Source organism: Geosmithia morbida (genome assembly GCF_012550715.1).
Source record: "Geosmithia morbida isolate 1262 chromosome Unknown scaffold_4, whole genome shotgun sequence".
Taxonomy (NCBI): domain Eukaryota; kingdom Fungi; phylum Ascomycota; class Sordariomycetes; order Hypocreales; family Bionectriaceae; genus Geosmithia; species Geosmithia morbida.
Genome location: NW_023336191.1, coordinates 1,340,456 through 1,363,373, shown reverse-complemented (window position 1 = coordinate 1,363,373; position 22,918 = coordinate 1,340,456). Strand labels below are relative to the sequence as shown.

The 22,918-nt window shown below is 54.4% G+C and overlaps 7 protein-coding genes across 7 annotated transcripts; 3 read left to right on the top strand and 4 right to left on the bottom strand.

Moving 5' to 3' along the window:
* Positions 1–1,247: 1,247 nt before the first annotated feature.
* GMORB2_5903 (Methionine aminopeptidase) lies at positions 1,248–2,827 on the bottom strand (the record flags this gene model as incomplete). The annotated part of the gene is made up of 4 exons (XM_035467873.1): positions 1,248–1,435; positions 1,497–2,303; positions 2,388–2,576; positions 2,797–2,827. 4 exons carry the CDS (start codon positions 2,825–2,827, stop codon positions 1,248–1,250), a joined length of 1,215 nt encoding a protein of 404 aa, XP_035322839.1.
* A 1,572-nt stretch (positions 2,828–4,399) lies between these two features.
* Positions 4,400–6,724, top strand: GMORB2_5902 (SWI/SNF-related matrix-associated actin-dependent regulator of chromatin subfamily B member 1; the record flags this gene model as incomplete). Its single annotated transcript, XM_035467872.1, has 2 exons — positions 4,400–6,274; positions 6,350–6,724. 2 exons carry the CDS (start codon positions 4,400–4,402, stop codon positions 6,722–6,724), a joined length of 2,250 nt encoding a protein of 749 aa, XP_035322838.1.
* Positions 6,725–7,522: 798 nt separating this feature from the next.
* GMORB2_5901 (sister chromatid cohesion protein PDS5) lies at positions 7,523–12,142 on the bottom strand (the record flags this gene model as incomplete). The annotated part of the gene is made up of 3 exons (XM_035467871.1): positions 7,523–8,086; positions 8,172–11,609; positions 11,681–12,142. The coding sequence occupies 3 exons, from the start codon at positions 12,140–12,142 to the stop codon at positions 7,523–7,525; spliced, it is 4,464 nt and encodes a 1,487-aa protein (XP_035322837.1).
* A 1,859-nt stretch (positions 12,143–14,001) lies between these two features.
* GMORB2_5900 (uncharacterized protein) lies at positions 14,002–14,814 on the top strand (the record flags this gene model as incomplete). Its single annotated transcript, XM_035467870.1, has 2 exons — positions 14,002–14,121; positions 14,200–14,814. The coding sequence occupies 2 exons, from the start codon at positions 14,002–14,004 to the stop codon at positions 14,812–14,814; spliced, it is 735 nt and encodes a 244-aa protein (XP_035322836.1).
* A 496-nt stretch (positions 14,815–15,310) lies between these two features.
* GMORB2_5899 (uncharacterized protein) lies at positions 15,311–15,943 on the top strand (the record flags this gene model as incomplete). Its single annotated transcript, XM_035467869.1, has 2 exons — positions 15,311–15,656; positions 15,708–15,943. 2 exons carry the CDS (start codon positions 15,311–15,313, stop codon positions 15,941–15,943), a joined length of 582 nt encoding a protein of 193 aa, XP_035322835.1.
* A 2,479-nt stretch (positions 15,944–18,422) lies between these two features.
* Positions 18,423–19,690, bottom strand: GMORB2_5898 (mRNA guanylyltransferase; the record flags this gene model as incomplete). The annotated part of the gene is made up of 2 exons (XM_035467868.1): positions 18,423–19,416; positions 19,509–19,690. 2 exons carry the CDS (start codon positions 19,688–19,690, stop codon positions 18,423–18,425), a joined length of 1,176 nt encoding a protein of 391 aa, XP_035322834.1.
* A 689-nt stretch (positions 19,691–20,379) lies between these two features.
* Positions 20,380–22,567, bottom strand: GMORB2_5897 (sorting nexin-41/42; the record flags this gene model as incomplete). The annotated part of the gene is made up of 5 exons (XM_035467867.1): positions 20,380–20,475; positions 20,554–21,657; positions 21,707–21,973; positions 22,031–22,362; positions 22,456–22,567. 5 exons carry the CDS (start codon positions 22,565–22,567, stop codon positions 20,380–20,382), a joined length of 1,911 nt encoding a protein of 636 aa, XP_035322833.1.
* Positions 22,568–22,918: the final 351 nt, after the last annotated feature.

Genomic DNA, 22,918 nt, shown 5'->3' with positions numbered 1-22,918 from the left:
ACTTCTTCTCCAATGATGCTCTTTTTTCTCCTGTATTCCTGTTGCTTGTTGCAAGTGCGCAAGATTTCACAATAGATTGGGTAGGACTGGCGATACTATCAGAGAAGTATTACTAGTAGCAACAATGTCAATGTGTAACTCGACTTGTATAAAAAACCATCCCATGCGTCTCGCGCCTCACATTTTATAATCCATCCATTCCTCCTAAACAGGCTTTAACCCAGTTCGACAAACTTTCCTTCTACTCTTCCCGTGAGATCCACCAAATCCAGTCCTGCTATAAAACATGGAGAGGTTCAGACGAGGCAAGCCCAGAATAGATTACCTATTCTCATTCTGAAAGAGAAAGGGAGGGGGTAGGGGGGAGGGGGGAGGGAGAGAGAATCAGAGAGAATCAATTCGTTCTTTATTGTATTTTCCTTTCCAGCTCTTGCCAGGTGGCAATGCTTTTCTCTCCCTCTCGGCCTTTCTTCGTGGTGTATCCCCTGTGGCCTGTTTCCCCCCGCCTTGGTGCTTCCCCCCCTCTCCTGAAGAACCTATCCTGGGCAGCTCAGTTTCTTCCGCCCCTCCATCCTCCTCCTACTCCTCCTCTTCCCTCCCGCCCCCTGCTACAGGACCAACACGCATGTCGGCTTATTGCCCCCATCACATCCCATCCGATAACAAGTCAGTGAATCACGCACGTAATACATACCCCTCCCCTCTCTTGACCTCTTGACTCTTGTTTCCCCTTTTCCCCCTTTTTCTGCTTCCTCCCATAGAAGCAAAACGGGGGGGAGCACACACAAAAAAAAGGGGGCTGGTTTCGCATCCGCCTCGTTCTGCAAGTCATTGGGGCCACACACACGCAAACAAGGTTCCGAGCGTATCCAGTAGATTGCATCTCTCAATCGTCATCTACCAGTATATTATACCACGCCCCGTTTACTGGTAGTCTGCCACGATTTTGCTGCCCGAGGGGTCTTCTTCTTTTTCCTTCCCCGTGGTGCAACCCCTCGGCCTTGTTGCGAGGTGCGTGAAACAGCAGTAGATGTTTTTATTTTATTTCTTTTGCCTTCCGTTCCCTTCCACATTCCGGGTTGACTCTTTCTCGCAGCTTAGAGTGTCAGCAAGCTAAATGGCTCGGTGCCTCGCTCCCACGTTAAAAGGCATGGGCATGGATTCTTGCCTTTCCCTAGTCCAACTTCTCCTAGCTTACAAGTCCGACGACAGCTATGCAAGCGCCCGCTATACCACACCCGCGATTTTCACTCGGCGCTCTCGCCCTCCTTCTTGGTGGTCTTCTTCTTCTTGTTCTTCTTGCCCGTGTTCCTCGACAGGGGCTGCTCAAGGATAGCGAGCACCTCCTCATCCGTAATATTCTTGTCCGACTGGATCTTACTGAGGTCCACAGTGGGAGGTCCACTGAGCTTGGTGATGCCGTTCTTGGTGATGGCTGACAAGGGTAACAGCTGTTAGCTCGCCAGTTTCTTGGGGAAGCTGGAAATGGTACTCACCAATTGTGGTCAGGAGTCTGGCAACAGGAGCGTCCTCCTTGTCGCCGACAACCTCGTACTGGCGGAAGACGTTTCCGCGAACACACTCGACGACACCAGTCTTGGCGTCGCGCTCGTCCTCGAGCTGCCTTAGGCTGAACGGGAAGTTGCCAAACTTCTTCTGGACTTCGGAGAGGACCTTGCGCGATGTGGGCCTCTTCAGGCCGTAGGTCTGGAGGGTGCGGCGGTGGAGGGTGGCGCGGTTGTCAAGCGTCTTGACCTTGCCGGAGCCCAGGCTGACGCCTATCTCGACACCCCAAACCTCGGACGTCTCGGGGACACCATCGCCCTTGGCTCCCTCAGAGGGAGCTAGGACAATCTTCTTTGAGCCCTCAATCTCATTATGGCCAAACAGCCACGACGTGGTGCTCTCGACCAGCTTGACCTCGTAGCTCCCACACACCTTCTCCAGGAGCTGGGTGATGGCGGACTGCGTGGGGGCCTTCTTAGCGGCGGCCTTGGCCTTTTCCTCGTCCGAACCCTGAGCTAGGAGGCCGGGGGGGACCATCAGACGCAGGAGGAGCTCGTTGGCGTAGTGTGTGGCGAGCAGAAGGTCAGCGTCGCGGCCAGTGATGGTGGCGTCAGCGGCCTGGCCGGCAATGACCGTGTCGCAGACAATGGTGCCGAAGCCGTCAATCTGGGCACCCAGTTGGATCTTGATGACCTCGCCCTCCTTGATCTCGGCCGAGGCCTCAGCCTCATCTGAGGTTAGGGGGGTGTAGGGAGTGATGAACGACGAGGGGGAAACGGTCGTGGGGTGCGCGAAACCTACACGGCCCCGGGTCAGCACACGGGCAGAGATGGGCTGCCAAAGGGGCGGCGGCGGCCCGGAAGAAAAACAACAAAACATACCCTTAGTGACCTTCTTGCCGCGGTAGACCTTGGCGATCTCCTCCTCCATCAACTTGTCACCCTTCTGGCAGATCTCGACATACTTGGCGCCGGGAACGCAGAGCTCAGCGACAGCAGCGAGCACCTTCTCCGAGATCTGACCAGCAGTCTTGTACTTGGTGAGAGTGTCAGGATTGTTGAGCGAGTAATCTATACATGATTGTCCATGTTAGTAGATGGGAAAGCACGTGTCATAGTGCTAGTAGGCGACTGGCGCTCGTGATCGTGTGGTTTTCATGACGTGGAGGGCTGGGAGAGAAGGTATGGCGGGGTAGCGACTGCTGCTGCTGGTGGATGAGGGGCACAGCAGCAGTATGCAATAATAGCGGTAACAAAGGAAATGAAGTAAAAGAGCGAAATTATTACATACCGGTCTCCGTCGTCGTCTTCTCGTCCGACATGATGGGCAAATGAGTGATTCGGTTAGACGTTGGGTGGAGAGGGAATTGCAGAGTGTGTTTAAGATGATGGAGTTCTTTTGGGCTGTTTTTGTTCCGGCGTGTGCGAAAAGTTCAGTGTTGTGTGGGGGGGGGGGAGCGAACGAGAAGAGCTTAGTCGTCGTGGTAATAATAATAAATAATAGCATGTTCACTCTCTCCCTCTTTTTCCCCGTAGACGGCCGATGAAAACGGAGCCCAAGGTACCTACCTAGACGAGCTACATAGAATGGAGGGGCTCGACACTCTCGATCCAACCAATTTGCACCCAACTTTTTACGTATTTTTGCCTACTTTTCTGTGCGTCCAGTCTTCTCTTCCAGCTCATACGTCACGTCACGGGCTACGAACCTGTTTTCTTTTTCGAGTATCGAGTATCCATCGTAGCTAACTCGACCCAGTATAACAGCAGGACTGTGGGCAATATAAATCACTTCGGATAGCAGTGATGTGGTATCAATGCCGTAGCATTGAATACGTGAGCCCTCATGTTTAACCTACTATTATTACCAAGTAGTAGTAATAATAGCAGTAGCATGTACAGATTACACGATGCGTCCTTGTCTGTGATTGACACCACATGTCATCTCATAACCATTGCAGGCGTTACGACTAGATGATAATACCTAGTTCTAAAAGCGTAGTTGCATAAGAGGAGGCTAAATGGTTACACTTCATATCTCTGCTCGTCTCATGCCTGTTGTCTACAAAAGACATTGTTGGCATTGAAGCTTTGAAATAGCTCAAGAGCTTTAAGTTTGGTGCTCACATGGACAACCAGATCTCTCCCCCCACACTGCTCATCATTAGCCGATAACGCAGTGGTAAGCGTAGTAAAAGTCGTCATACTTTAGTACCGTCATAAACCACCATATTCCAACGCATATACACCAGAATATAGCATCATTTCTTCTGCTCTATACAAAGTTGCGTGCTTCTCTTTGTCGAACAGAGCTACCCTTTATTACTGGGCACCATGTCGAAAATGTTTAGCCCTGGAAGGCGCGTGGGCCAGCAGTTGGCGCGGTATGATTGGACCATTCAAGACCTATTTGAACACTAGTCATGGTACCAGCTGAGACACGCATTTTCTCACCAAGAAGCATGTATCACTACCAGCCTCTTGTTAGCACCAAAAGTACTGCTGGTCAGCCTTCCTTGCCTCAGCCAAACAACGGGGCAATTAGGAGGCTGCGGCTGGCGCGAAGCGCAACATGACTGCTGCACAGAGTCAAGATCGCGAGACAAGGAAAACCCGACACCCCCCAGGCTCGGCTCCCCCTTCGATGTACGCCGGCATCTCGACCGAAACGCGCGCGCTTCATTTTGCCATCGTCGACCCTGCTAGCCTCTTCCCCTGCGTTGTCGATAAACACGTTGCGAGTAAGGGAGAGCCGCAGGGGCGCGGCCATACGCGACCGAGAAGATCAAGTGCTTTAATATCGCCCCCATCGAAATCTCGCCCTTTAAACCCCCGGCAAATTGGCCTGCCTGTCCTTGGGGTGAAATCCAGGGCGCGACATCATTGCCATCACAATGGCTTCGGAACACACGACATTGACCGGCGATGCCTCACCCCTTCGGGCGCCGACGGCACCAACCGCCGATGAAGATGCCAGCAGCGGCAACAAGGATGCGTCCGGGCCGCCTGGCGACGACGGCGATGGGATGGTGACGGCGAAGATCCCCGTGCGTACCAAGGAATCCTTCAACAAGCTCATGATTGAGCGGTACACTATGCGGGACTCCATTGCTGCCGCCGCTCTCAACCAACAGCACCTTCATACTAGGGAGTACCTGGGCAGGATGCGTGATACCGTGGCCGATTATAGGGCTATGCGCAGCGACTACCGTCAGTGGTTTACCCCGGGAAGGCTGTACGGAGACGGTTATAGCGGATTTGGTAATGGGCACACGGAGAACCAGGCCCCCTCGAGGGTCGTGTACCCCCAGCAAAAGGTGCGCCCGGGCCGCAGGATCACGCCGCCCCTCAAGTGGAAGCGCAAGGACATGGCCAAGCAGGCTGACCAGCATGAGGAGCTGGTGCCAGTAAGGCTTGAGGTGGAGTGGGACAAGGTAAGGCTGCGCGACACTTTTACCTGGAACCTGCACGAGCGCATCGTCCACGTCGAGCTCTTTGCTTCGCAACTAGTCGAAGACATGGGGCTCAAGCCGCCTGCCGCCCAACCCGTCTTCGACCAAGTGGTGCACCAGATGCGCGAGCAGCTCAACGACTTCTACCCTCTCGTCTACTCGGATGAGGACGCCCTTGATCCAGAGCTTCCGTACGCCGCCTACAAGAACGATGAGATGCGCGTCCTCATCAAGCTCAACATCACCATTGGCCAGCACACCCTCGTGGATCAGTTCGAGTGGGAGATCAACAATCCCTCAAACTCTCCCGAGGAATTTGCCGCCAACATGTCGCGCGATCTGGCCCTGTCCGGCGAGTTCACCACGGCCATTGCCCACTGCATCCGCGAGCAGACCCAGCTCTTCACCCGCAGCCTGTACAGCGTCGGCCATCCCTTTGATGGCCGCCCCATCGAGGACCCGGATCTCGTGTCGGCCTTCCTGCAGACGCCCTTGCCCAGCGTGTTCCGCCCGCAGCAGCAGGCCAAAGAGTACGCTCCCTACTTGTATGAGCTCACCGACGCCGACCTTGAGCGCAACGAGACAATCCTATCGCGCGAGCAGCGGCGGCAAAAGCGATCCATCAACAGGCGTGGCGGACCGCAGCTTCCCGATCTTAGGGAGAGGCAGCGGACGATCCGGACGCTGGTGGTGTCGTCGACGCTGCCCGGCGCCGCAGCGAACCCGGAGGAGAGCAGGCTGTACAAGACGGTGGTCAAGCCTGGCAGGAAGAGGCAGCTGCGCGACGGCGACCTCTCAGAGTCAGACGACAGCGAGGATTCAGCACCCGACTCCCCCGCGCCGACGTCGTTCCTGGCTCAGGGCACTGCCCGTACTAGAGGCATGCGCGGAGCCGCCTCAGTTGCCACGCACAGGATGGCGCACTTAGGCCGGTCCGAGACGCCCGACGCTGCCATCGAAGCGTCAACACGGTCGTCGCGCCGCCTCCGCGACGAGACCGAGGAGCCCACGCAGCTTATCGTGACATTGTCGGTCAACAAGGAGAAGCTCCGCAGACTCATACGCGGCGACTACCGCGACATCAAGGCCACGCCGTCCCAGCCCCAGACCCCCACCGGCACCCCCCGGATGCGCCAGCCCAGTAACCCGAAGACCATGCCACCTCCTCCGTCTACGCCGGCTGCCATCGCCACCCCCACCGCCGCCCCATCTGCGACCCCGCAAGCCTCGGGTAGCACATCATACACATACCCGCCAGGACAGATTGGTCGTCTGCCGGCACCACCCGTGATGCCCGGCCAACCACAGCCCCCATCGGTGAGTTTTCTTCACCAAAAATTTGACCGCGATGAGACAAATAAAGCAAGCTTCTAACAAGGGATTACACAACAGCCCCCGGCTCCCGATTGGCTGATCCAGGCTCTTCGCGACCTGCAGTCCCGATATCCCAACGACAGATTCGAGGCCACAATGAAGTACTCGTACCTCGACCCCCAGACGGAGCTGCCTGTCCAGACCACGCCGCTTCCCGAAGGCGTTAAGCACGCCTGGCTGCCGCGCATCCGCTGCCTAGACTGCCTATCGAAGCTGTACACGCCCGGACCGGATATGACCGCGCAAAAGTTTGAGGCCCACCTCAAGTTCTCGAGTCACAAGGAAAAGGTCAAGCAGAGGGTTGTCGCCGAAGCTGCTGCCGCCCAAGGGGGAGGAGCAGAAGGGCCGTCGCCGTCATTAGCCGGTGGTGCTGGCGGTGCCGAGGAATCATGAAGGCCATCGGGGGGTGGGGGGTTGGGGCGTGGAGGGGAACGGATGAACTATCTTCCATGTTGGAAAGAAGATGCTTGCTTTGAGTCCCAAGCACATAGAGGAAGAGAGGCCATATATATCTTGGTTCGATATGACTGGAATCATGGCTTTGTCCTTTTCGGATCGAGAACAAAGACGCTTTTATCTTGGGGTTTGTGACACTTGATGACTTCTCTATTCTCACTTTACCTACACGAGAAGAGAGGAGGGAGGAGGAGGGAAGCTTCTGTGTTTGGATGGAGTTAGGTTATATTATATATCTTTTCGTTTTTCCCCTGTCTTCTCTCATTGTCGGTGTAATAAAGACTACAAATCCTCTATCCAAAAGATGTGTGGAACATTGACGGACAGTAACAGTATCTTGTCAAGAGCCCGCAGGTTACATGAACGGTTAGGGCAACTGCAGGCTGAATATCTCAATCCGCTGACCTTGATCTTTCGATTAACCGAGTCCTTGAACTATGCACCACAAACATGGTAAAATGTCATGATCTGACTAGGGAAAGAATGCCTGTCGTCAATTATAAGCAATGTATGATATTTAATAATACTACTCGTACTTCACAGAAGAAAACTCCTTTTAGGCGTTTATATACCCTCCCCACACAAGTGAGTAGAAAGTGAGTAGTAAACGCTAAGAGTATATATAACGATGAAAGAAAAATAGGGTAAAAAAAAGGCACATACACACTCACACGGAAAAAGCCTCCAGTTTCTTTACCTCCTCTGATCTTTTCCCCCTTGGCATACTCCGATCCGTTATTCGTCATTATCGTTATCCATGTCCGAATCAGGCTTGCCACCTACTCTCCTCCCCCTGGTACGACTTGACCTCGATGCAGTACTGGTCTTCTTTCCAGCCGCCGCACTTCTCGCTCCTCGACCCGTATTACTCTTGCTCTTTGATTGCTGCTCTTCCTCTTCTTCCTCGTTGCCATCGCCGTTGGTCTCCTCCTCAGCATTATCAGACATGGGAAGATCCTCTTCATTCTCTTCCTCTTCATCGTTGCTGCTGCCGTCTTCCTCATCGTCGTCGTCGTCGTCATCGCCATAGTCCCACGATGCCACGCCGTCTAGCATCTCTTCCTCGTCCTCGTCGTCATCACGTTCCCTGTAGCTGGACGATACCGTCGCACGACCGCTGCGTCTGCGCTCGGAGAGCGGTACGGGGGGCGGCGAGGCCTTCTTGGGACGCGACGACGTGGCCTTCTTCTTCTTGGCTGCCTTAGGCTTGGGTGTTGCCTTTTCACGGATGACTGTCTTGAATTGGCCTTTGGGCTTCTTCGCTGTTTGCTCTGAGAGGTCGTGGACGGACTTGCGCTTCTGTAGTACCTGTTTAGTGAATGTTTCTCATTATAACAAATGAAAAAGGAGAATAAGTGAAATGGAAAACGGGAGGAGAAATAACCTTTTTGCGCTCTTGTGCACGTATCACATCATCGAGCTTTTCATCCAACTCGTCGGAAATATACTGCTTCTTTGCAATCTGCTGAGCGACCTCACTGGATGGCAGGGCCGTATATAGACCGGTGGGCAGGCCGACCTTGTCCGGCCATGCCTGGAAGCTCCACCCCTTACGCTCCTGGTACTTGCGTATGACGGCCTGGGTCAGGTCGCTGAGGACGTAGAGGTTCTCGCTGGCCTCGGGGCTGAGCGCGTCGCGCGTCTGCTTGACCCTCTCGGCGTACTTGTATATGTGCGCAATGTTGGCCTCGCTGGCGACGGTCGACAGGTAGAAGAGGATGTACTTGGCAAAGTCCTCAAGGTCTTCCGGCTGTGAGCTGTAGTCCGGGTGATGGGCCAGCAGCGGGATCAGCCGGCCGATCATGGCCTCCATGATTGACTTGGAGTTCTCGGCGTAGTAGCGCGTGCGTGAGCGGAGCCACGTCTCTGTGCGCACCTTGACGTCGGCCACGGGCTCAAAGGCCGCTAGGAAGAGGATCACGTAGAACCTCGGCCGCAACCGGCCTCGCGTCAGGTGGTTCTGCAGCTTGTCCATGAAGCGCCGACGCACCTGGAACTCGCTGTCCTGCACCAGCTCGGCTAGCTGGTTGAAGCTGCGCGGGTCGAACTGGTCATCGTACTCCTTTACCGTGCACAGCTTGAGGATCGACTGCCCCGCCAGCAGCCGCAGGCGCTTCCTGTGGTGCAGCGGCGTGGTCCTGTCCTTGTCCTTGCTCAGCTCACCCTCCTTAGTTATGAGCGTCATGAGTAGCTTGAACAGTGGTTTCGCCCGTTCCTCGGCAGCGCTGGGCTCTTCGGTGTTGGACAGAGCGCGGTTCACGAGGACCTTGATGGATAGGCATTTGGCCTGCAGCTCCTCGTCCATATCGGTGTCGTTGACCCACGAGGGGTCCGAGTCGGATGCGTCGGTCCGCACTGAGCGCAGGATCTCGTCAATCGTCAGGCTGCTGATGACGTCGTCCGAGTCGGCCGTGACCGTCGGCGCTAATCGCTCCAGCTGGCTGATGGTGGCCAGCTTGTTGAGCAGGTGCTTGGTGTCGTACTTGAGGTCCTTGGACGCCTTTTGCAGCAGGTTGGTGGCCGTGACTTTGCTTTTACTGTCGTTGCCGGTGAGCAGGATGTTGACAGCATACTTAGCTGCCTTATGAGGCTGACCATAGAGTGCGTAGTTGGCCAGCGTCTGGCTAAACGTCTTGTCCGACTGCACCTCGTCCGGGTACTTCTTGGCGTACGACGAGTAGGCCTTGAGAATGTCGACAACGCCCACGTCGTTGGCCTTGCTGACTGTGGGGGCCTGATCGATGATTGTCTTGCGCAGCTCCTCCGAGTGCGTCTTGAACAGGTCCGGGTTGCGCGTTGAGATGTCGTTGAGGATGGCGTGCGCCACGCTGGCGAAGCCGTCCTTGTCGCTCTTGGAGTAGTCCATGATGGTCGCCAGGTGGCTCCTATTGTACACGAGAGGACACGAGCGGTACAGCAGCGGGATCACCGTGTCCAGGGAACTCGCGGCGTTGCCGGACTGGATCCTGGGGATGAGTTCGTGAATTGACCGCCGCACTTTTTGGAAGTCACTCTCCGACTCGATGGCATACTTGATGAGCTGGTACGCTCGGCGGTCGTTGACCTTGGCCAGCTTCTGGAGATCGGCCTTGACCTTGAGCGGGTCAGGAAAGTATGGGCCGAACCACTGCAACGTCTGGTCCATCTTGGCCTTGGCCTTCTGCGACGCCGCGGTCGAGGCTCCCCCGTTGAAAGCCTCGCACTGGCTGATGAAGACGCCGAGCGCCATGGCAAACTGCGGTTGACGCGCCTGCATGGCGAAGAAGGCTTTTTGCGCCGGCGTGTCAAGAGACTTGACCATGAGCAGGATCCTCTCGGACCGGATGGTATCCTGCTCTGCCTGGGTAAGACCTCCCTTCTTCTCCGACGACTTGGATTTGCTGTCCCGGCCTTTGGGCATCGGGTACTTGAGCGGGATCAGGCACTCGAACATGACCCTGTCGAGCAGGACGTTGAGGTCGGCATCGTTGGCGTAGAAGGCATTGATGATCTTGGAGGGTATACCGTACAGACATGCTGTGACGGCCGCGGCCTCCTGACCGTCGGCGAGTTCTCCAGACCCGACAGCCCAGAGCTTGGCGAGAAGAACCATGGCCTCGACGCGCACCGAGGCGCGCTTGTCACGGCTACGATCTCCGAGGTTGCCAAAGATGGTGCCCTGCTTATCGACGCCGCCGGTGGCACCGAGCTTCAAGATGATGTCGCGGAAGTCAAACAGCTCAATGGCCTTGACAGCCGAGAGACGGACCTTTTCTTCACTGTCGCATAGCTTCTCGGCCAACGCCTTGATGAGCTCGTTCTCCTCGACGCGGCTCAGACCGATACCGCCGGCGGATGTAGCTAGGATGTGGCCGCAGGCTGTGGCCCAGGCGGCACGGATAGCGCTGCTCTTGTCATTCTTCCTGCCGACAAAGTTGCGGTAGACAGGCGTATGAGTCTGGGGGAAGGACTGGGGAGAATATGGGGTCGTCAGGCTGTTTGCCGAGGAGGCGCCCGTGGGGTCGTCGAGGAGGCGCAGAGGTGGGTAAAGCGTCGGGTCCAGACTGGGCGGAGGGGGCGGGCCGGCAGCGCCGATGCCGGCAATCATGTCGCCGATGGTCTCAGTCGCAATCTGTCGCAGGTAGACGTTGTCGGCCGACAGCTCGGCGTCGATCTGGGGTACGACATTCTCCAGCACCGTTGGTGCAGCACGCCACAGCTCCCGGATGAGGAGATGGGCCTGGCGCAAACTCTTCAGGTCAGCCTCGGACGGACCGGCGTTGGCATCCTCCTCATCCTCATCTTCATCCTGACGACGTCCGATGGCCTTGGTCGCAAAACCCGACGCATTGAGAATGACGTCGCCAAAGTACTGGCTCACATAGCGGGCCATCTTGTCAGTGCAGGCGGTGCAGATGCGCCTGGCCATGATGTAGGCCGGGGGCTCGGTCTTGTGGAGAAGGGTAGACTGGGTGGTGTCCCTGGATCGGGCGCCTCCCGGAGGGGCAGCCCTGAGAAACTGGCTGATGATGGCGTCGATGACGCCGGCGGGGATACTTCCCGGCGCCTCGTCGACGAGCTGAACGAGCATCTCTGTCAGGTGGAACTCGATGTCCTTGGCAACCTCCTCGCCCGTCTTGGACTTGGAGCTGTTGGAAACACCGTCAAAGGTGTTGTTGAAGAGGCGGAGAAGAAGATCATCGGAGCCGTTGATATCGAAGAGGAGCAGTATACTCTTCACCTCGGTCAGAGACACGAGGACGTACTTGTTCTGGGTGTTGTAAGGATTCGTCGGGTCGTGGAGGGCGGGAAGAATGTCCTTGACAAATAGACCGAACATGATCTATACATTTGTTTTATCTCGCGGTCAACAAAACCATGCGCGCGCGGGGGGAGACAATGGGCATTGCCTACCTTAAGCTGATCATCGGTGAAGGGCGCGTCGGGAACGAACAGACGCAGGATATCGACGAGACAGCAGGCTGTGTAGGCCTTGACGCCCTTGTCCCTGTGCTGCATGAGGTTGCGATGGGCCAGCTTCTCAGCAACATCTTTTATCGAGCCGAGGTCGACACTTCCCTGATCGAATTCGGCGAGCTCCTTAGACAGACGTTCGAGGCGGGCAACCAGGGTGGCACTAGCAATGGGCTTGGCGGGGCGCCACGACAGCTCCTCGTCGAACTGAAGAATGGGAAGGTCGCCGAGGTTGTCATCGTCGTCGTCATCATCACCATCGCCGTTATTCCGGTGCTGCTCATCATCATTGTTCCCAGGTTCCTCTTGCTGCTCGATCTCGGGCTCGAGTGTCTCTGGTTGCTCTGCCGGCGCTGCCTCCTCCTTAGCGGCCTCGCGCGTCCTCGCGCGTCGACGCACCATGATGCGCAACGTCTAGGATCGAATGTACAGATGCTTGTTCGATAGACGGTTTGTGCGCCGGTTGGTTCTGTCGAAAGTTGGGTGTGGCTCCCGCAATGCGCGCGCGCCTCGAGGAGCTGTGATCTGCTCTCCCGAGCTCGAGGGGAGGAGAGGGGGAGGCGAACAGCTGTCGGCGGTCGCGTGGGACGCTCGATATACAGTAGGAAAGAAGGAAACGAATCGAGCCGAATATATGAATGAGAACCGACAAGAAAAAGGCGGTGCGTCGTGGTGTGCGACTGACTAGACCCTGCAAAGAGGAGATAATACGTGCAGCAAGGCAGACGGAGGAGAAGGTACGGAAGAGTACGAAAGGACGGACCGAAATGGTGGGAGAGGCGCGGTGACGCGACACGCGCCCTCGTCCTCTAATCAACCACAACCGCCCCACAACGCACATCAATCCCGATTGCTATTAGTAGTCTTGGTACTACTCCTACGTTCTTTATTTCATGATGAGATCAATATTGGAATTGTTGCGTCCGGATTCCTTTTCCAATGTCCTTGCTACGGGGTTCAAGGGAAGAAGAATGGAAGCTTCGGATCCTTGCTTTTCCGAAAAAAAAAAACCCCCCCCCCCCCCCCCCGAAAAGCAAACACCCAGAGGTCAGCATGAACCATCCCGCTTCCCCATGCCTCACCGCATAGCTCTAGAAAACGAGACATGTTATCCTGGTTTCACGGATGCTTCTATATCCAGTTCGTGTATCATGAGTAATATCAGTACTTCTTCTCAGGATCATGGTCCGTACGAGATGGCGACCACGTATCGGTCCCACGCGACTCGCCTGCAACAAGTTGTACAGTACCCTGGGCAAACACGGCCAACATTCAGTATTATCAGGTGGCGACGACAGAAAAAGAAAAAAAGAGGTGTTCTTTCTCATCTGGTAGTGAGTACGGTGAAAGCATGGCAGACAGATGCTCTCTCAATCTCCAGTGTCATGTTCTCTCTACATCTCGTGCTATCCCCCCCCCCTTTTCCACCCAACATCTCCTATGTGCTCTGAGTGATGTCAAATATCACCTGAGGAATCCATATATGAAGGCCAATACATTCTTTGGGACGTTCTCGGTCGTCCTTCACATATATATCGCCTGTCGATAGCCCTGGGGTTTGGCGAACAGCTGGTATCTTCCCAGCCCTAATCTACCACAGCCAAGCCCGAACCGTGCCACCCTCTCGCGTCCTTGCAGCTAGGTTCGTCGCTTCTATTCATCCGAGCGGGCGACTATTCAATCTCAAGCGTTCCACTTCAAAGCACCCACCCCTGACCATGGCCGAAGACAGACCTGGGCGGTGCCTGTTCTCCCCGCGCTACATCGTCCGTAGTCTTCCTTAGTCGCTTGCCCTGTGCTCGGAACGGATCTAGGCTCTCAAGGCCCACGATTGTCACGTCGTCTAGGTGTCATGATGTCGGATGCAATAGTGTGCTGCTGTGTTGTAGAAAGGAAGGAGAGGAAGAAGACGAAAAGAGAGATAACACAATGCGCGAAGGTGGGTGCTATTCACGTTCACGGGCACATTCGTGGTCATGTGCCATGCTCATGCTCGAATTCAAAATCTTTGTACGGGCAGGCATTCAGCTCACTGTTTGCTCACCTTTGTGTTGCTTTGGCGCCACCACTGGCTGATAGAGGCCTGAGTCTACACAGAGAAGACATCGAAATTCACATCACCCTAAAGACTGTGTCACATGCTTGATTCACTAGACAGCACAGCCGCCGCCCAATCGTCCCTTTTTTATTTTATATATAATGATTCTGGCCTGTTTTCTTCTCTCTTGCAGCGTCATCAAATATCCCAACGCCTATCAATGATGAAGAACTGGAAAGAGCATCTTTCAAGACTTCTCCGTCGCCTTATCGACGAGGATATCATCCTCGTGGAGTGGGACCAGAGGCTCCTCATCAGACTAGGAGTTCCCCTAGTAACGGGGGTCAGTACCGTCCGCATAGAAGCATGTTGCTTTTCTTCCGAGGGGGGACTTGCTGACCTTGCACGTGTGTGCCAACAGTCCTACTTCTTCCTTGTTCCCGACGACCAGCTTCCCAAGGTCATCAGCATTGCTGCCGACCAAGAGCTGCATCCAGCGGACGAGAGCACCCTGGCTGTTGGCTTCGCCAGCGAGTTCTCTGGCCGTGCTGTTCGCTATATCATAGATGATACAGAAGCATGCACTACTGCCATCTCAGCTCTGGCCCCTAGGAGCTGGCGTCGACTCCTCTTCATCCCCATGTCGTGGCCGGAGATCGCACTCAGCGAGCTGGAGCCGGCCACCATGGTCGACCCGCTGCGTTCGGGGCCAGATTTGAATATCTGGATCGTGCCTCTACCCGTTGTTTGCGCGAGCTACGCAAGACTGGCTGTCCGTGAGCGCAGGGGGACCACGCCACGCCAAACTCTCATATGCGACCTCATCTCCCTCGTCGTGGAGACCTTCTTCGACACAAGCTACGAGGGTGACTACGAGGAGATGATACCCGATACCGTGCCATTTACCGAGGCCGAGATTCATGAGATGGAGAACGCTGCTAGGGAGATTCAATCATGGGAGATGCGGTTCGGCGAGGAGTGGATTAAGGAGCAGCTAGTCAACATCGTGACGGCAAAGCCTACCACACTTTCATGACCACTGCCTTGTCGGGCAACGACTCTACGTAATTGGAGCGAAGGGGAGTGAAAGATGGTGTAAAGGCACCCCGAAGGTAACTCTTATATTGTTCGTGGTAAGTGTCTTGGCTCTTAAAAATATGCTCCAGTCGATTCTCTGCTTGTCTGGACTAACCAACACCTTCCTTGACGATTCTGTTCTTTTTCTTCTTTCTTTATCACGTTCTTGCGTGGCCCGTGACGCTCCCATTCTTTCTCTTCTTTCTCTTATTTGATTTTTTCTCACTATTCCTTTGTAGCTCATCGCTTTCACCCTCTTTCTTCCATCTTTCTTCACCCACAGCCCCCCACCCTCTCTAGAGAAGCTTCATTTTGTTTGTACGGGTTGAACCCCCAACCCTTCTTCCTGCTCCTTTCATTTGCAACGGTTACTAACCAGTGTCCATTGTTTTCTTCCTGCTCTCTAGTCTCCATCTCTCACCATCTGCGGACCCCTTGACGCGCATCGGAACAGAATGGAAGTCGAGGAAGCCCAGTATCTAGCAGCCAGAATTCTCACTAAACTCCTCACCGACAACGGCATCAACCATGCTTTCCTCGGTGGATTCGCTCTCAGAACCCTCGAGCACAACCGAAAGACTGATAATATCGACATCGAGGTCGACGTGCTTGCGGGCGAACAGCCTCGTCATAACCTCATCCAGCTCATCCTAGTCTCGGACTCGCGCTTCTCGGTCGACAGTCTTGGAAGACTGTTTTTCACTCCGTCAGGGGCTCCGGAGCTTCATGTCTTGGTAGAGACTCTCCCTGTCGGGTCGCTCAATCTGCCAAAGAATCTCGCCACCATTTCTCCTGGCGAAGGTGCGTTCGCTAAACTCCGTGATTGATTTGAATCTTTGCCTAACGATCCAGGTCCAGTCCCTATTCTACCCCCTGGGATACTTGTTCTCACGAAGATCAAACGCCTGAGCAGCATTATCGACTCCACACGTCCCAAGTCGGTTCAGAAGGCCGCCCGCGACACTGCCGACGTCATGTTTCTACTTAAATGGCTTGCTCGAAATGAAGAGCATATCGACTTTATGGGCTACGAGGCGGAAATCCCAGAACGTCTCTACACCGCTACCGCCTTCGTGGCTCAGACTTAGAAGCGTTTGGGTCAAGACGAAGCACTGGAGCAGCTTTATTCTGTCATGCGTCCCGACGACAGGCAGAGAGTCGAGGGCTCTATGGTCCAGTAACATCCATCTTGGGTTTTCAGCTGTCATTGTCCCGGACCAACGGATACGCGACACGGTGCAGGAAGGGTTCGGGTAAGAACAGCAGTCTATAGTACACAGCATAGAGAGTTCATCCTAACCAAGATCAACAGAAAGGAGATAGCAGCGAGCCCCTGACTCAATAAGGCTATTTATATATTAATTTTATTCGCACACTGAGCTAGTCTAGGGCTAGGCCCCTATATGTAGGACAAGCAGTCTGTCATGGGTCAGATGTGAAGTCTCTTGACGGAGACAGAAGAGTCTCGGGGGAGCAGGGTCATGATATCATCACATATGAATGTAGCCAGCTATGCAGTCATGTATCTATACAAGGCAGAGCATCTACAGTACAGTTCAGGTGGAGGACCAGAGATGAATGCACCTTTTGACTCGCCCATACCTTTTCGTCTCTTTGTAGCAAACCTCTTCGCTTTCCTCTTATTCCTTGAGACTTCGTTGGAGCTCTACTGTTCTACATGGACAGTTCATCCCTTCGTCCCGCCGTGTCTCTGACACAGTCCCTCTTGATAGAATGACTTTTTTTTTTTCTCGAAGACCTTAGTAGGTGACAGAACCCGCGTAGCGTTAGATACATGATGCCAATTCGCCGCGTGGTAGTAGTGGTAGTCATTCGCATGAGTATAGTTCTAGATTAGGTCAGCCGGACTTGACCATAAAACCGCCGAGTCTGACGCAACAGAAAGAGAAAAAACAAGGGAGAACGTGACACCGCATGACACCTCACCTACCTTGAACGTACGTTCGCCGTGTTTGTGATGTTGTCTCTTACGACCGTTCACTTGTTAACCAGCCCTTTCTATTGTTAATCTACTTCTTTCCCACGCGCCCCAATTCCTCGCACGTGGTCTTGGTTGTGTCCACTTTAACATCTACGCGGTCGAACTCGACACCGTTCCTCATCAACGTCAGCACACAAGGACAGCTCTGCTTTTATGCCAACACCAAACACAAAGGTGGAAGAAAAGTATGACAGCTACCCTGAGCTACAATTATCTACTATAGGCTAGATTTTCGACCGCAAAGTAGAAAAACACGGTTAGAACCAGAAAAGCGATGTTATACTTTTTGCCTTTTATGTTTGGTGCTGGCATAAGAACAGAGCGGTCCTTGTGTGTCAAGGTTGTCGAGGATGGTGTCGACACAACCAAGACCACGTGCGGGGAATCGGGGCGTGTAAGATAGAGTGTTTAGATGATAAGGCGGCTGAATAACGATAGAACGTTTACGTGTGAGAACGCACACTATAAGCACTAAATTCACGTCCAAGGTAGGTTAGGTGTTAATAATATATAGCGTCATGTTTATTGTTCCTTATCATCGCGGTGCCGGACTCGACCGTTTTATTGCCGAGATCCGCTTACCTAAGCCATAACAGTCTTTTCTATGACAAGCGGGTTATTAAAAGCACTTCTAAATAGGGATACAGTAATAGTAAACTAGTGGAGTGGGATGGCCACCTCCTAAGGGGTGGGCCTCTTCCTCCCGACTGACCATACTGTCTATCTTGACGAGGCTTCTACTGGTCCATGTCAGAATTCCTCCTCAAGCGTCATAGGCCCCATCGAACCGGGCCAGTTCTAGCTTCATCTTACCTACCGACAGGACGATCACGGACTTGCCTGGGCCGACACCCATTACGCCTGTCTCTGGTGCGGGCAAGACCATTGACCCGGGCTTCTGACCCGTGGGCAACAGCACCGATTCGTCTTTAGCCTGCACTGCCGTGTTTATTGCCATTTTCATTGCCATGGCCCTGTATGCTCTCTGAGTTTGGCCTTGGGCTTGCTGCCGCGGAGCGTTCCTTACCATGTAATGGCTGAAAGGGGGTTGAAAGAAAGATGCTTGAGGAGTGAAATCGATCGGGTCTGTTTTGATCGCATCATTTGTATAACAAGAGAAAAACTTGAGGAGGAAGATACTGAGGAGGAAAAAGTGGACTTTTCTGAGGAGAGCGTCATGTTTTCGACAAGGTAGATGAATAAACACAATGATGGCACGACTGTTGATTCGCCCTGAGTAAATACTAACACTGATATGTAGACATACGTTGCCCCGCCGAAAAACTTCGCCATCGTGTCCTTTGATCCTCCAGGATTATGAAAGCTAGTGTGTCGTCACGAAAGTTACAAATCGTAGTAATCGAAAGCATTGATGCTTCTAACAGCACAAAGGTGTAGCTATTCTGATAGCATTAAACCGGTTCCCAATCCTCGAAAGGAGTAGACAGCAACATTAAAGATACATGTAACAAGCTTGTACATTTTTGAAACAAGAAAAACTCTAGGGTTCTTTTTTTACTCTTTCAAGTATTTTTCTTTCCTTTTTTCTTTCTTTCTTCTCGTCATCACTTACCCCCTCTTGCCTGCCTAGCCTTCCAGCTATCCCTGATGCGCGTAGCCGATTTCAGGAGGTCCTTATCCGAGACTCTATCGCGGATACTGCTCAGGACACTGGCGACAGTAGACCTGTGATTGGCCTCGTTCTTGTCATCGCGGAAACGGACAACGCGCCACCGGCCCTGGTCGTCCTGGTTGCATTCGACGATACGATCGTTGAGCGGGTCACCGAGGGCCTTGAGCGTCTCCCACTCCTCGGGACTGATGTACACCTCGGCGAACCAGTCGTAGGGGTCTGGGCCGGACCCGCCGGCGAAGACGAAGAGCTCCGACCGGGGGACGGAGTCGTAGTCGACAAACGGGCCGGCGGAGGGGAAGCCGCCCGAGGCGCGCTCCTCATCGGTGGGCTCGACGGTCGGGAATGAGAGACGCAGGCGGCAATCGACCGTGTTCTCCTCAGGCGGCTTCCACTTGAGGATGTGGGGGTCCGTTCCGTGGCGGTAGGGCGTGTTGCGGCACGTGAAGATGAGCCCGTCATTGCCGTGCGTCAGCGACGGGAGCACCTGCTTGAACATCATCTCGATGCCGTAAGCCAGCTGGAATGGCTTCATCTCCATGAAGAAGGGCTGGAACTGCCGCTCGTCCGGGAACTCCTTGAGTAGCCGCTTGTATGGAGTGAACAGCCGCTCCTTGACGTATGCCAGCCGCTTGTCCAGGGTGCGGTCCATCAGGTTCTGTCCGTCCATGACCAGGCAGTCGAAGATGAGGAACCGAGGCTCCCGGTGCCCGTCCGGCATCGTGTCCCACACCAGCTCCCCGTCTGTGATCGTCTGCACGTGGAACTGCTCGTGGCTGCCCGGTACCGGGAAGTGCAGGTTCCGGTTGTTGACGAACCAGTAGTCGTTCTTCCGGTCGACCAAGTAGTGCGCCTCTTGGCCTGCTTCGTCTGACGTCGAGTACAGGAGGTATCGTATGCCGTCTGACTTCTCGCAGACATAGTAACTGTTGTTATTTACCCATCTGGTCAGCCCGCATTTTATTTTCTTCTTCCTATTATTTCTTCCTTGAATTTGAGAAACAGGAGCAAAACCTACTCTTGTCTCGTAAGCTCCTCCAGATGCTGCCGTGCAAAGCTCACTGGCTGTGCCCCCGGAAAACCAAGCTGGTTTCTCCCTAGCAGATCCGCCACCTCTCTGCGCATAGTCGACAATACAGGACCCTCGGCCTTGATGCCAGGCTCCGAGATGGATGCGATGGGCCCGTCCGTCGGCGCCATGGTGGCTTGGTCTTGTCTTCCTCCCAAGGCCAGAAATGTACCGCCCGTGATGGTGTGCGTTGGGCGTCGGTCTGTCGGGTGTCGCGTCGTCTGAATGTCGAGGTGGGAATAGAATCTTCGTGTCTTTCTTGGGAGAAGCCCTTATGTGTGCTCCGGAACCATGTTTGCATCAGCGCTATGCTCCACGTTGCACCATTTGTCGCGATTTGTACGTCGGTCGAGAAAGATGATCAGATCAAGTCGACTTGGTCTTTTGCGACGCTAGCCTTCGCGCAGCTGGCAAGTGCCGGCCACTCATTCACATTTATCGATAAGACACAGCGCCGTCATCACCGTCCGGCTGTCAGCTTGCACAAGTCCCCATAATGGCACGGACCGACAAGAAGTGCAAAAAGTAAAGACGTGGCACTAATAGTTGACTATCTGCTGAATTCTGTGCTGGAAAGTATCAAACAAATATTCTTATTTGTAATCCGTTTCCTTTCCTTTTCTCTCGGGCCTGATAGCCTCGCTACCGTTCCTCCAGTGTTCAATAACTCCGACATTAACACACCATGCCAGCATTCTTCTGTCTTTTTGCAAAGTGACGCTTTATCAATTGAAATCATTAGGCTCTTAGTAAATATCACCAGGTCAATCAAAAGGAACAGTACGGGTAGAGAGCTTCTTCGAGGCCGCTGCCCAGTGTTTCACCTCTCGTCTATCTTGTCAATCTCAGCTCGGGCCTCTTCCCACTGCTGCTTACTCTTCTTGGCCCACTCGACTTGGCTTCGCGCATAAGCCAGCTACATGCCGTCAATATCAGCACATTGAATAGTAATGGTATATTGTGAGGGCTGGGGTGGGGGGGGGGGGTTACGAACCATGTACTTGCGCAAATCTTCCTCCTTATCATTCTGGAACCGTTTCAAGTCTTTCAAGACGCTGGCGCTCGCATCCTTGACGTCCCTCTCCGATACAACTTGAGCCTGCTCCAACTGACCGATCGATTCCCTGGTCTTTCCAATCATGTCGCGTCGGGTTCGCTCAGGGTCCACATCGACTACCCCTTGCACAGCGTGCCGGATGGGTCCAAAGATCCTGTTCGTGATGGAGTTGCTGCTTGGCATCTTTCTATGAGACGTGCTGGCACGCCTTTCGGGGAGCCCCTGGCTGGCTGACGGCGGAGGCCCACGGACGTCGCCCTGGGTAGGGAAATCTGAGTCAATGGACTCCGTGTCTTCCTGGCCATCTCGCCGGGGCCCAGGTTCCTTAAGGCTGGTCGATCGCTTCGGCGGTGGCGAAATCTGTTGGCTGCTAGAAAGGTACTGTTCAATACGCCTTGCCTCTGCTTCGCTTCGTTCCAGCTGTTCCAGCAGATCTCTCTTCTTGTTGAGCTCATCCGCTGTCAGGTCTTGCTGTATCCTCTTCTGAGCTCTGTAGCGCAACACACTCCGAACCACCCCTGCAAACTGGGCGCTCTCCCTCATTGGTTCCGCAAAGGTGGCACCTAGTGAGCTGGACATCTCTTCGGTTGCAAGGTAGGATATGTCGGCTGCTTGGCCGACCCTCTCGATGGCCGGTCCTAGGGACGGCGCCTGCTCTGACAGGGCAAAAGCATTGTATCTCGATCCTAGTTCGCAGAGGTCGGCGGCAAGGGCTGCCAGGTGACTGAGGGTGCGACGGTTAACCTTTTCCATAGGACCCGTGAGAAGGCTTTCCAATTCCTTGATAGACGCCTCGTATGCTATAAAATAGGTGTCCAGATCTTGCTCGCTGAGGTTGTTTGGAATAGGCGCACCGCGGCCTGCGTTTTCGGCCTGGTAGGTGGACGCGGAGATATCGTGGGAGCCAGTCTTGAGCTTGGCCGAGCTAGAAGGCACTGGGAGGTAGTTATGGGCGGCCGTAGGGTTCGCGGGGTCCAAGGGAGGTGCCTTGAGAATGGACTTTGGGATAGAGGAGACAGGGTGCGAATGCATAACCTCATTCTGCTCGATTGGTTAGATGATGTTTTCGTTCAGCACAACAATGACGTACCCAGCTAGCATTAGGATCAAGAAACCTCCACCAAACGCCATCGTTGAGAACGGCCTCCATCCGGCGGCAGCGGTTCAGGAATACTGCAAGCATACGCTTCCTGAGATCAATAATCTGCTGGTCCTGCTTCGCACTGGTCGGGTTCGCCGCGTAGTCGGCCATGGTATGCTTCTCTGGGATAGGCGGGATGATGAGAGTAGGATGTAGTCGTGTGAGAGCCTCACGAAGCGAAGCAAACTCGGAGTAGCGGCGTCGCACTTCGAGATCCTGGGAACAGCTGTCAGCAAAGGGCTCGGCTTGAATGATTCAACATAGGGTACGTACCCCCGTGCGGATAGTATACACAATGTGCCTCCCTCCGCTTTCGAGGCTCTTGCCGGCGTCGGTAATCACAACGGACAGAGAGGGATTCTCGTAGAGGATCTGCTCGATTCGACTGTCGTATCCGCCGGGCTTCCGCCTGGGGATGTTTTCGCTGGCAGCGGCAGCGGCAGCGGCGTCGTCGTCATCGTCATCATCGTCATCATCATCATCGTCGTCGTCAAATCTGGCACCGCGGCCATCATTGCCTAGCGTTAGGCCCCCACCATAGGAAGCAATGGGTCCCTCATCGTCACTCGTCGACGTAGGTGTATGCGCACGTTCTATGTGGCCAACTAGAGATCAAATGTCAGCCTGATTTGTTCGACCATCTTCTCGAAGCAGCAGCGGCAAGGCATCTGCCACAGGGGACGGAGGCGCTCGCTCACAGTCATGCAAGGTGGGAGAAGTCGGGGAGGTCGGATTCAGGGAGGACGAGGTCTGAGAATCTCGGCGGTCAAAGCTTGTGCCGTACGGGTTGTTATCCTCGTCGTTCCACATGATGGCGATGCTTGAGGTTCAGATGTTGGTGGAGACGCTCTCTCTTCGCCGGTGACGAGAAGCTTGGGGGGGGGGGGCGGGGTGTTTGATCCGCTGCGCCTGCCTTTGGATCTAAACTAGCACTAGCAATGAACTCCGCTGGACCTCTGACGTTGCTCCGGTTGCGTAGCACTGCAGCCCTCGGCGGGCAGACGTCAGCGGTTACAGCACTGTTACAGCACCCCGGTTCAGGCCAATAGAAAGGGTTAGGCCAATAATAAGAGGCTCACCATGTAGGAGAGGTACAGCCGTTCTGACTAAGCCGGATGGTTTATTTGAAATCGTGTAGTGACTCCTCAACCTTTTCTTACT